Raw genomic sequence first — 12,445 nt, 5'->3', positions numbered from 1 at the left:
ATAAAGGCAGCTGTTTTGGCTGCAGTGAATGTAACCCAGGGATCAAAAGCTCTGTCAGTCATGCTTTCTGTGAGTTTTGTATGGCTTCCTCTAAATTGGTGTCTGGTTTCATTCCACAAAGAGACACTGTGAAATAGTGAGAAATAAGACCCTTGAAGGGGGGAAAAAAGTAATGTAAAGTCTGAAATTATTTTCAGACCAGTTGTTAATTTAAAAGAATGAGAATACTGTTTGTGGGGGTAAAGAAACAGAAGAGATTTTATTAACATTTTATGAAAGTGTAGTTGTGTTTCTGGTATCTCTTAAACTTCAAGATATCTACTCTGTTCCTATCATGACATTTATAAAAAAAACACTTCTATTTTCAGTTGGATGGATTTATTGCTCGAAACTGGGCCAATCAAAAATCAGCTTTGGGAAGTGCTCTTGATCCACTTGCTGATAAAATACTTATCAGTATCTTATATGTTAGCTTGACCTATGCAGATCTTATTCCAGGTAAGAATGCCATCATGCGAACTTTTAAATAGCATAGGGAAGAATGACATTGGTCTTAGGATTTCTCTAGAGAGACATTATTTTTGTTCCAAAAATTGATTTTGCAACTTTAAACTGTTTCCTTAATTTTAAACTGTTGAACTGTTTTGCTAATAAAACTGTTTATTTTAGAATTTACATTCTTGTTATACTAATAAAAGCAGTTGTTTGCTTAGTAAGATTGTTTAAAATTTAAATTAAGCAAATATCTCACAGTGCCAATTCATATTATTTAAAAATGTTTTGGTGCTCTAGTATATATTTTTAGTGCTTAACTTTTTAAAAGTAATTTAAGGTTTTCCTAAGTCTCTGATTATCTTTATAAAGTACAGTTTAATTATAATGAGAACTCTGAAATCCTGAAGGTATCTATAAAATTTCACGCTATGATTATTTAGACAGTATTGTGCAATTTTCAAATCACACATATAGTTTGTATATTATCTTAATATTTTTTCTGACATTTTATGAACTTTTGCTTTGTGTTTTTGCATGTTCATTTTCTACTTGAATTGTACTGTTCCCCCCCGCCCTTGATCCAGATTAAACTGTATTTTTTTCCCCAAGAGTTAGAAATCTAAGAACAGTGAAGCTTCCATATGGCCCTTTAGTGTCACATCACTATTGATATTTCATGGAAAGAAGTATAGTGGCAGTTCAGTCTAGTGTAGTCTCTTCAAGCTCAAAGTTCTTTTTCTCCTTTTCCTCAGTTTTATAAATTATCAAACCAAATTAAAAATAACAGATTAATGTTTATATTTATATGCTGCTTCGAAAGTTAGAAGGTGTGTATGTAATTGGGAGGTTTGAAGAGGGAGGGGGTGCTTTCTCATTCTAATGCATATAAATTTCTAGGGAAAAAAACCTGTAGAGCATTCTGTGGACATTCAAAATTCAGTTGATCTTTTTATTTTTTAATTTTTTTTAGTGTATTTTCATACCTCTCATTTTTCTTTAAGTTACATTGTATTTTGTTATGTTGTTTTATTCAGGTTGGCCATTTCATTTTCCTGTTGAATATTGTTTCCAGGTTTTTGGTATTATGTAATGTTGCTATGAACTTCCCTTAAGTAATTGGAATGGGTTGCTTTCCAAGTTGATTTTCTCTTCACTACCATTCTGTCTGTTTTTCCAGGCCTCTCCTGTCTTCCTTTTTACCAAGTATCCCCTTTGGTGAAGTTCATCCTTCACTTGTTTTCTATAAAAGGATGTAGTTTGGCAGCAAAACTTCTGGCAGTTTTAGACATTTAAAATATCTTTTGTTTACCCTCTATACTTTATTGGCAGTTGAACTGGGCATAATTTTTCAGTTGCAGATCACTTTCATACAGAATTCTGAGGATGTTCTTAAACTTCCAAATTTTATCTTGCTATAGAGAATTTCATGCCATTCTGATACTTTTTCTGTTATATGTGATTGTATTTTATATTATAAATCTTTAAGGATTTATTTTCCTAGTTGATTTTTTAAAAATAATCTAAATCTTATCTAATCATTTTCTTCCACCTATTTGGGTATTCAGTTATCCCAGCACTGTTTGTTCATTAATAAACATGTATTGTCCAAACTCACTGTAATATCCATGTATACCTGGGTCCATTTCTGGGTTTTCTATTTTTTTTTTTCTGTTGATTTGCCTGTCTGCACCACTAACACTTTTCTTGTTGTTTTGCTAAAAGTTCTGATAAGTGATAGAGCAAGTCCTTCTACCTTGGATATTCTTAGACCATTCCATTTGTTTATAAATTTTAGGATTATTTTTCCCAAATCAGTAATTCTATGAGCTGGAGGGGGGCAATCTGTTGATTTTGATTAGAATTGCATTGAATCTATAGATCTATTTGGAAGAATTGACTTTTTTTAAAATGAGAGTAAATCTTTAATCCACTTGGGTCTTTAATGTCTCCGACAGTTTTTTTTACTATTCTCCAGAGAGGTAATAAATTTGTTGATAGGTTTACTCCTAAGTACTTAGTAGTTCTTGATACTTTTATAAATGGTAGCTTTTAAATTTTTATTTTATAATAATTGCTGTTATGATGAAAGTCAGTTCTATTTCTAATGTTGATTTATGTGTAGCAAAACTTAATTAAAATGAATTCTGTTGGACTTTCTACATCTTCTGCTGTGTACTGATTAATAACAATATTTTTCCTTTTCCATTCCTTTCACCTTTTCTTTTACTTACTGCACCACTCATACAAGGAAAAGGAAAAGTGACATCTGTCTTATGAGACAGATGAATCACAGAGAAAGCATTTAACATTTCACTATTGAAGGTTCCTATAGGGATTTTTAGAGTTCCTTTTTTTCAAGTTAGAAAGTTCGTGTCTGGGGCTGGGGATGTGGCTCAAGTGGTAGCACGCTCGTCTGGCATGCGTGCGGCCCGGGTTCAATCCTCAACACCACATACCAACAAAGATGTTGTGTCTGCCAATAACTTAAAATAAATATGTTTTTAAAAAAAAAAAAATAGGAAAGTTCATGTCTGTTGGGAGGTTGTTAAGTTTTAATTACAATTGGATATTGAAGATTCTTTGTGTAAATGTGATGATCAGATCATTTTTCCCTTTTAGCTGTTAATGTGGGATCAAGTACATTATTGATTTTCTAGTGTTAAAACAACCTGAAGGGCTGGGGATGTGGCTCAAGCGGTAATGCACTCGCCTGGCATGCGCAGGGCGCTGGGTTCGATCCTCAGCACCACATAAAAAATAAAAAAAATAAAGATGTTGTGTCCACCAAAAACTAAAAAATAAATATTAAAAAAATTCTCTCTCTCTCTCTTTCTCTCTCTCTCTCAAAAATAAAACAAAACAAAACAAAACAAAAAACTGAAATTGCTGGTTTAAATCCAGTATGGCCGTAGTAAATAATAGAGATATTGTTGGATTTAGTCTGCTATAATTTTGTTGAAGATTTCACATACAGATTCATGAAATTGGTCTGGAATTCTTTTCTCCAAATATTCTGGTTAGGTTTAGTATAAAATTTATAACTAACCTCATAAAACAAGCTAGGGAATTTTTGGTTTTGCTTTTGTTTTCTTTCCATTATTGTGAAATGTTTTTGTGAGATTGTACTTATTTTCTAATTTTAAATGTTTCATATAATTTGTTGAAGCCCGTAAGGCCTAGAGTTTTCTTCAAGGGAGAGTTGAAAGAGGTGATTCGTTTTTCTTCAGTTGTTATAGGATTATTCAGTTTTAATAATTCATCTTTTTAATAGTTTATCTTTTGATCATTTTTAAAATTATGACGTTTTTCCAGAAATTCATCGATTTCATCTGTATTATTAAAATTTTATTATAAGCTATTGACGCTTTTCCTCTCCTTTAATGTTTTTTCTGATCCATCTTGCCAGAGACTTGTCTATTTATGAGTAAACCAACTTTGAGTTTTGTCAAACCTCTCTGATACGTTGTTTACTACTTCATTAAACCTTGCTCTTTTTTTCTGTTTGTTTTCTCTTCTTTGAGTTTTCTTTGCTGTTCTTTCTCAAAATTCTTTAGATTAGTTAGTTCTCTCTAGTAGAAATAAAGTAGGAACCACATATGTAATTAAAAATTTTCTAGTAGCAATGTTAAAAATTAAAAAATAAGAGGAATCAGGTGAAATTAATTTCAGTGAATTATTTTATTTAACCTAGTATATTTTAAACCATGTCATTTCAACATGATTGATAAGAAGTGATTGACTTTTTAAAAAATACTATGCTTTTGAAGTCTGTATTATGTTTTGCATTTATTGTCCCTCCCAGTTCTAACATTTCTGGTACTTACACATGGCTATTCTATTAGAGAGTGCAGCTATAGATGGATATGTATGTAACTCACTTCTTTTTACCTTTTCTAAAGTTTGCATGTAAGACTTTACATTTCCCCCTAAATACACTTTTGTTGCATCTTGTATATTGATATTAGTGTTTTTATTGTCCATTATAGAATATTTTCCTGTTTCTATTATGATTCTCTCCTCTACTTGTATAGTTAATATTAAGTGTTTTTTAATTCATTGTCAATTTGTGGAGATCTTTCTAGCTTTCTTTTCCAGAGAACATGTTCTGTGATTTCAGTCTTTCAATCTAGTGTATAAATTTGTTAAACATTCCACATGTGCTTCAAGTGAATTTATATTCTGCAGTAATTGGGTCTGATATTCTGTATATATCCATTAGATCAAGTTTTCAATCCTGTTAAGTCTTCTATTTTTTTGATACTGGGAATTGAACCCCCTGGGGTGCTTAAACCACTGAGCCATATCCCCAGCCCTTTAATTTTTATTTTGAAACAAGGTCTCACTAAGTTGCTTAGGGCCTCCGCCTCCTGAGCCGCTGGGATTACAGGTGTGCACCACCATGCCCTGGAGTCTTATTTCTTTATTGATTTTTCTTACTCTTTGTTCTGTTTGTTCTGTTAGTTACTGGGAGAATGGTTAACATTTCCTTATGTGTATCTAGTTTTCTGTTGTTTTTCTTTGCAGTTCTGATTTTGCTTTGTATCCTTTGAAATCGTGCTGTTAATATCTTCTTGGTGAATTGAATATTTTAATGGTGACCCACGAGACAATTGCAGGTGGTAAAATAAGTTCATAGGTGATAATCCCTGGGTCACACTGCTGGGTTTCAGCCCAGTGCACTGCCCAGCATAGCCTGAATTCCATAGACATGAATTTTAATTTGCATGAGTTTGCTGCATTTTTAAAAGTATGATTGGTGTTAGAGTTTACCAGCTAATGATTGCTATAGAAAAGTTTGTTCCATAGGTTTAAAAAGGCTTCTAAAAATCATGGTTTGCTGTTTTTTTTAGCTTGGTTAGTATGCCATTACTTGAGTGCATTAGGATTTTCTCCTTGGAATAGTGTTGTAATAGAGGAGTGGGCCAAGGATCAGCACTTACATCATATCTATGACCAATAGAGCTTGAAAGTTTAATTCTGAGCCAGGTGTGGTAGTGCACGCCTATAATCCCAGCAATTTGGGAGACTGAGATAGGAGGATCACAAATTCAAAGCCAGCCTCAGCAACTTAGTGAGGCCTGTGCAACTTAGTGAGACCCTGTCTCAAAATTTAAAAAAAAAAGGGGGCTGGGGATGTGGCTCAATGGTTAAGAGCCTCTGGGTTCAATCCCCAGTATGTACATTTGTACATACATACATTTGTTTAAATCTGCAATTAGTGAGATTTGTTCAAATGGAAGAGCCAAAGCCAAAGACTGGATAGGACCACAAATACAACGTCATGTGCTTCATAAAAGGGTTGTTTGAAACTGTTATGGAAGAGATATATATTATACACACACACACACACACACACACACATATGATTCTTTTATTTCGATAATTGAAACAATTTGAACTGAGTGGACTCAGGATTCTTTTCCCTTAAAAAAATTTTTTTTCTTAGAAAAGATATAGGGTCATGGTTAAAATTTCCTTTAGTGCAGAAGGATATAAAGTGAAGTAAGTGTCTGCCCTCCCATTTCTATTCAACAAAAAGAGTAGGGATGCCTTGGCTATCCATCTAAAATATTCTTTTGGCTCTGGTTATAGGACCATGTTGCAAAATCTGAGGAATACAGCATCTCTGATGACATGTTCAAAAAGTTTTGGATTTTGGAGCATTTCAAATTTTGGATATTTAGATTGGGGATGTAGCTGATAAAGCCCAAGCAAATATTCCAGAATCTAAAAAACTGAAATCTGAATCACTTCTTGTCCTAAGCACTTTGAATAAAGGATACTCAACCTGTATTAAAAATTAAAAAAAAAAAAAAATAGACAAGTTAAATTCCTTCAGTGCTTGTGTGGGGAGAAAAATAATAGTTGCCTGGGTGGAACTTTCTGGACTAGACTAGAATGAAAATATTTTTTGTTTTTCTACAAGTTGTACATATAGCAGGTTTTACTCTTCAGAGAATAGTTTAAAATGCAGAAGCAAGTAATCAAAGCTCCAGATGAGTTTAAGTCCTCCTGCATCCTTCTTAACTTCATTATCATCTCTTTCCATTTAATTCTAGTGGGCATGGCAATTTTTTTTTCCTGAATTCACAAAGCTGAGAAAAGATTGGGGGGAGGAGGGGCTGAGTAAAGCTGTCACTGATATCTGCAAACTTACAGCTTATAAACATATGAAGGAAAAAACAAAAAGAGGCAAGAGGACTGACATTCTGAAAGCCAGATGGAGACTTTGAAAATCTTGTTTGCATTTCACTTTTGTTAAAAAATGAATCTAAAGATCATCAATGAGTGTTTATCATGAAATTTTTACTTATAGAAAACATCAGCTCATGGTCAAGCTGAATTTTTACTTATAGAAAACATCAGCTCATGGTAGTCATATTAGTAATTTGCAAAGTCCTTGTTAAAATTATTTTTTATTTAATTTTCAGTTCCACTTACTTATATGATAATTTCAAGAGATGTAATGTTGATTGCTGCTGTTTTTTATGTCAGATATCGAACTCTTCCAACACCGGTGAGTATTTTTCCAAAAATTATTCTTTTAGCATTATTTATGACTTTAGGCAAAAGTCAAGATTCATTGTATTATATGCTGTTTTGCTTTGTGAGAATAATTTGTAGCAGTATTTTTTATTCATTTACCATAGACTTTTAAAAAATTAACTGTGCTATTTAGATCACACTAAAATATTTATTTATGGAACTCATGAATGGCCCATTTTAAAAAGGCACATTTCTGTTTAAGTCCAACTCTTTTTCAGTCACTGGTACATGAAATCTTGCACAGCTGGTCCCCATCCTTACTTAACAAACTGTTAAGAGGAATTTTACATGACCCTAAGCCATATTGTTGTCTTATTTATTAGCCTTTACTGTGGATTATTTAGAACTGGTTTCTAAGATCACAGTTGTACAAATATGGGATGATTTGCTTACATACTTGGTCATTGATGATGTAAATATCTGAGCACGTAAGCATAGCATAATAACCTTTTTTTGATTGCCAGTCCAGTGAAAATAAAACAGTATTTTATTCATTTTGTTTTTTAAGAAAATAGTGATAAGAGAATGTCATTAGTTTATTTACCAAAAGATGTGACTTAGGATTTTATAGGATTTGAGAAATAAATTTGTAATATTTAAAGAATTGATTTCTTTCAAGAGCCTGTGCATGATTTGTAAGGAATGTAGATGCTCTTATTTAACATAATTAGAAGAATGCATATAAGAGCCAGGCGTATGCTAAGTATTCAGTAACTGTTATCTACATATAAAAAATGTTTTAAACTTGAACAATAAATTGAAACTTTATCTTTTTTTTGTCCTCTGCCAGCGAACACTAGCTAAGTATTTCAATCCTTGTTATGCTACTGCTAGATTAAAACCAACGTTCATCAGCAAGGTAAGAGACACACAAAATCCTTTTTAAGTTATTCCTTTGTGAATTTTTACATTACAAACCTCAAGAGCAACTGAAGCTGGATCAAATTAAACACACTGAGTAAAGGGGATAGAAAAAGGGGTCAGGTAGACAGTTATAACACAATTCTTTTGTCCTCCAAGCTTTTTGGGTTCTTATATTACATTTTGCCTCATGTTGGTGGTCTGAGTTTAAGCTTAAAGAGTCACCACAAAGTGGAAAGGGATAGGAAAAAAGTTTCATTTTTTTTAAAACTGTTACTCTTAGTTATCCCTTTTGTTTTCCTTCTTTTTCAAGGTAATAACTGTACACCTGTCTTTGCACACAATATTATGAAGCCATATATACACACACACATACACACACACACACACACTTTTTTTTTTCTTTTTCTGATAGCCTTAATTTGCTCAAATCTTTCCTGTTTCATCCCTTAGGAAAGATTTATTAGGTTAGGAAAGCTGATCAGCTTCAAGGCAGACGAGCCATTGCTTTTGTTAAAGACTTATGGGGTGGACTTTTACCTACATACATAGGAGCTTTTTTGGCTTTGAGTGACTTGTATTTATGTCAAATATAGCAATTGGAGTGTAGTACTACATAGAAAATGGCTTAGGAGGTGCTGGGACAAATTGCATCAAAACAATTTGTTCTTTAAGGAGTCTTCCAAATAGAATTTATCATTTATTTTTTAAACGAAATGGAATCCTTATCATTTGGCTATGGAATGATTGCTAGAACTGAAGTGCTTCTCTGCACACATCACCCACTGCTTTATAATCACAGACTCTTTCATAAAACACTTCTCATCATAATAAGTGGATGGTGTCTTCAGACTATTTCTTGTTTTGTTTCCTTTTTCCCCACTGCTATATTTCTGTTTTCTAGCCTCATATGATCTGATAGGCAAATTAAAGGAACACTGGATAGGCAGTGGGGAATCTGGATTACAGGTTTGATTCTTCTGTGACTGCAGGCAAATCACCTAATTCATGTCCTCTCAGTTAGGAAGAGGCAGCTTGATTATTTCCATATTCACAGCACTGCTTTAATTGGCAGCTGGTAAAAAGGGAATGAGTTTTACAACATTATGGATTGCTGTGGAAATTCAAGGTGGTAGTATTTTTCTGATAGTCATTACCCTCACTATAATAGGCAGCTATGGAGACAGATGGGTGAATGAAGCTGACCCTTTTATGTGTTCTCACTTGTGAATGCCAACTTCTTTGGCATGGATATTGCAGGCCATCTTTAAGCCTGCTGAGTGTATGTCATGATGGACTATGCTTGAATCAGGATCCACTCACACAATAACTTTTTTTTTTTTTTTTTTTTTTTTAGGTAAACACAGCAGTTCAGTTAATCTTGGTTGCAGCTTCTTTGGCAGCTCCAGTTTTCAATTATGGTGATAGCATTTACCTTCGGATGCTTTGGTAAGCTAACTTTAGCATTGCTTTTGGAGAATGTCAACACAGTAGCTTACTTTGACAATCCTAGAATGACTTTATGTTTAATGGACACCTAACTGGAGAAAGTGGAGACCATATTTTATGATTAATAATCATTTTTAAGAAGCTTACTCTCAAGAATTGGGGTATAAAAGCTAGTTTTCATGAATTAAAAGGAATGAGGGGTACTGCTAATGCATTAGGGTTTGAGCAGAGGAAAGATTTTTTCAGGTAAGAGGAAGAGGGAGGTTAGCTTCAGGGAGAAAGTAGCATTGAGCCACGAGATAGAGGTAGATTTTGTATAGGGCAGCCATCAGGTGGAGGACAGATCCTCAACAAGGTCAGTTTAAGAGAGCAGTAGACAGGGAAAAGGAGTCCAACCTAGGGAAAAGGTATAGTGAGAGGGACCCCTGGAGAAAGGAGTTTGAATCTTACGTTAATTGTTTATTTATATAGTCTTGAAAATTCAAACTTTAGGAATTCAAAATGTGACACAAATTTTTGGTCCATTTTTACCAATAATTAAAACTGTCTTGCTTGTTGCAATCTGAGCCAGAAAGTGTTGGTTAATCAGAGAGTTAAACCAAAGAATCTTTTTAAATGATGCATACTCTAATTTTTTTAAATTTTAATTTAAAAAACTTACTCTGGTTCATTTTATGTGTTACTATATAAAATGAAAGCTTTTTCGGGGCTGGGGTAGTTGCTCAGACGTAGAGCGCTCACCTGGCATGCGTGAGGCACTGGGTTCGATCTTCACCACATTTAAAAAAAAAATGATAAAAGATATTGTGTCAACCTATAACTAAAAAATAAATATTTAAAAAAATGAAGGCTTTTTCTTTGGATATAGGCCCATCAGTGGGAGTTTTCTCTCTTGAATAAACCACAATACAGCCTCTCTGATTTCCATATTTTGTTTCTTTCAGGTGATGTAAGAACTTTATGATTGTTGATTTGTCTTTTGTTTTGGGGTTTTTTTTTTTTGTAGTGCTGGGGATTGAACCTGGACCTTACATATGCTAGGCAAGAGCTCTAGCACTGAGCTACACCCATCCTTACACAAGAACTGCAAAGCAATCTAAGTGTAGGATACATCTAAATGTTTATCATATTTTTCCAGGTTTTTTTTCACAGCCATCTTATATTTATTTTGAATAGTATTTTTTAAATCAACTTGGCTTTTGATTTTCTAAAGCATCCATTCTAGTTCTCAGTAGCAATTCTTCGTACATTTGTATTTCATTGTTTATATATGAATTTAGAATACCAAACTGACATGAACACAGATCTGGGATCGAACAAAAATGAGTCTTAATGATTGTACATCACCTGGTGGAAACATAATCAAGTGGGTACCCTGGGAAGTAACCTGTTAATTGGCTCGTGTTCCTCATGCCAAGGGCATCCCTCATGTCATCCCAAGGGGAATTTGATTAACCTGGCAGTTCACTTAAGGAAAAGTAAATAAAGTTGAATTTTATTTAAATGATGCAGATATCCTTAGACTTTTAAAAAACTGTATTAAAAAAATAGAATCTAATATTCTAAGCATCATGGAACAGTGGAAAGAGTACATGGGCTTTTGAGTTGAAACCAAGCCAGGTGCCTGCTTAATTCTGTCATATCCCTGAGCAAGTTCTCTTGTCCTCATTTCTCATCTGTAGGTAGAACTTATTGTGAGAATAAAATAGAAACATGAGACATCTAGAATAATATCTGCCTAAAAATGATAGTTGCTGTCCTGGGGTCATGACTTAGTGGCAGAGTGCTTGCCTAGCACGGGTAAGGTTTGGCACCATATAAAAATAAAGTAAAGGTATTGTGCCCATCTACAACTAAAAATATTTTTAAAAAAATGACAGTTGCTAATATTATCGTTAACTTTTAGGGCTTATTAACTAGATTAATTTGTTTGACATTAGTAATTCAAATGAGGTCTTAAAAATGCTATATAGATTTTTATAATTTAAAAAAATTATGACAGTCTTTTTGTTTTTTAAATAGATCTTTTACATGAATTCTTTATGATTATCTGGTTATTGTTTTTTAGATTTGGTGACTCAATCTTTCTTTCCTTCCATAAAAGGTATTTTACAGCTTTCACCACAGCTGCATCAGCTTACAGTTATTATCATTATGGTCGGAAAACTGTTCAGGTGATAAAAGGCAGATGAGAGTCACCCATCACCATTAGCAAGGAAGCAATACACATCATCCGTGGCAATGCCAGCGAAAATCTACAGGAGTTTCCCTATTTTGGTGTTCAGCTTGTAAAAGGACTTGTCAGAACAAACCATGTCATCAAAATTGAAGTAATGTGCATTGAAAATAAGCTTGATCATGGGCATATGCAGAATTTCCAATGTATTTTTAAGTATAAATAAAACTATAATTTAGAATTTTTAATCTTAGGTTTCTTGAATATAAAGAGATGAATTATTCCAATTATTGTCAGTCCTTTTTTATGTTTTTTAAAAATATAGTTCAGAGCATGGAAACTGAAGTGTTGACACCTGTCTCTAGAATCTAAGTTGCTCATGAAGCCATAGGGACTTGCCTGGGATTAAATATATATCTTATATAACTTGGCTATTCATTTTTATGTTTGATTTTTAGATTCATGTATACATTAACAGTTCATGTGGTTATTATTTGGTCATTTAGGGTAGTGAGAATAAAGCAAAATTGTAAAGAGATAAGTGTGGTAAGTTTTAAAAATAAATAAGATCAAACAAAATAGAAGGTATTGAAGCTCATCTCATGTTCAGTAGTCTTCCAGCCTCTCAGGTGCCTAATAGTTCATATATCAGGATATAACAAGTAACAAAGATAGTTGAAATATGAGAACTTGTCCATTAGTCTTTCATCTAAAAGCAGTGAGTTACATCATGCCTTCCAACTGTGTTTCTAACATTACAATATTTGTATGATATTGGAACCTGTACTCATATATTGTGTAAATAATATGAAACTGTATATTTTTCAAAGATTTTTTTAAACTTTGGGAAATCTTCTTTTGTTAAGATGTTAAAGGAATAAAAGCTGGAAAAAAAATAAAACTGTACCTTCAACTTGG

General features: G+C 33.1%; 1 protein-coding gene across 7 annotated transcripts in view; it reads left to right on the top strand.

Moving 5' to 3' along the window:
* The window catches only part of Crls1 (cardiolipin synthase 1), a 19,808-nt gene extending 7,363 nt beyond the window's left edge, over nt 1-12,445 (top strand). For all 7 annotated transcript variants that reach the window (XM_046433313.2, XM_058575611.1, XM_058575608.1 and 4 more), the window contains 5 exons: nt 369-498; nt 6,927-7,012; nt 7,832-7,900; nt 9,260-9,351; nt 11,456-12,445. In XM_046433313.2, coding sequence (XP_046289269.1) covers nt 369-498; nt 6,927-7,012; nt 7,832-7,900; nt 9,260-9,351; nt 11,456-11,543 — 465 coding nt within the window. In that variant the 3' untranslated portion in view covers nt 11,544-12,445. The remainder of the gene's footprint in view (nt 1-368; nt 499-6,926; nt 7,013-7,831; nt 7,901-9,259; nt 9,352-11,455) is intronic.

This window comes from Marmota monax, unplaced genomic scaffold (assembly GCF_021218885.2).
Source record: "Marmota monax isolate L192 unplaced genomic scaffold, Marmota_monax_Labrador192_F-V1.1 WCK01_AAM20220418_F8-fsc00014, whole genome shotgun sequence".
NCBI classification, from domain to species: domain Eukaryota; kingdom Metazoa; phylum Chordata; class Mammalia; order Rodentia; family Sciuridae; genus Marmota; species Marmota monax.
The sequence above is the reverse complement of the archived record's forward strand: the minus strand, read 5'-3'. Positions and strand labels throughout refer to the sequence as shown.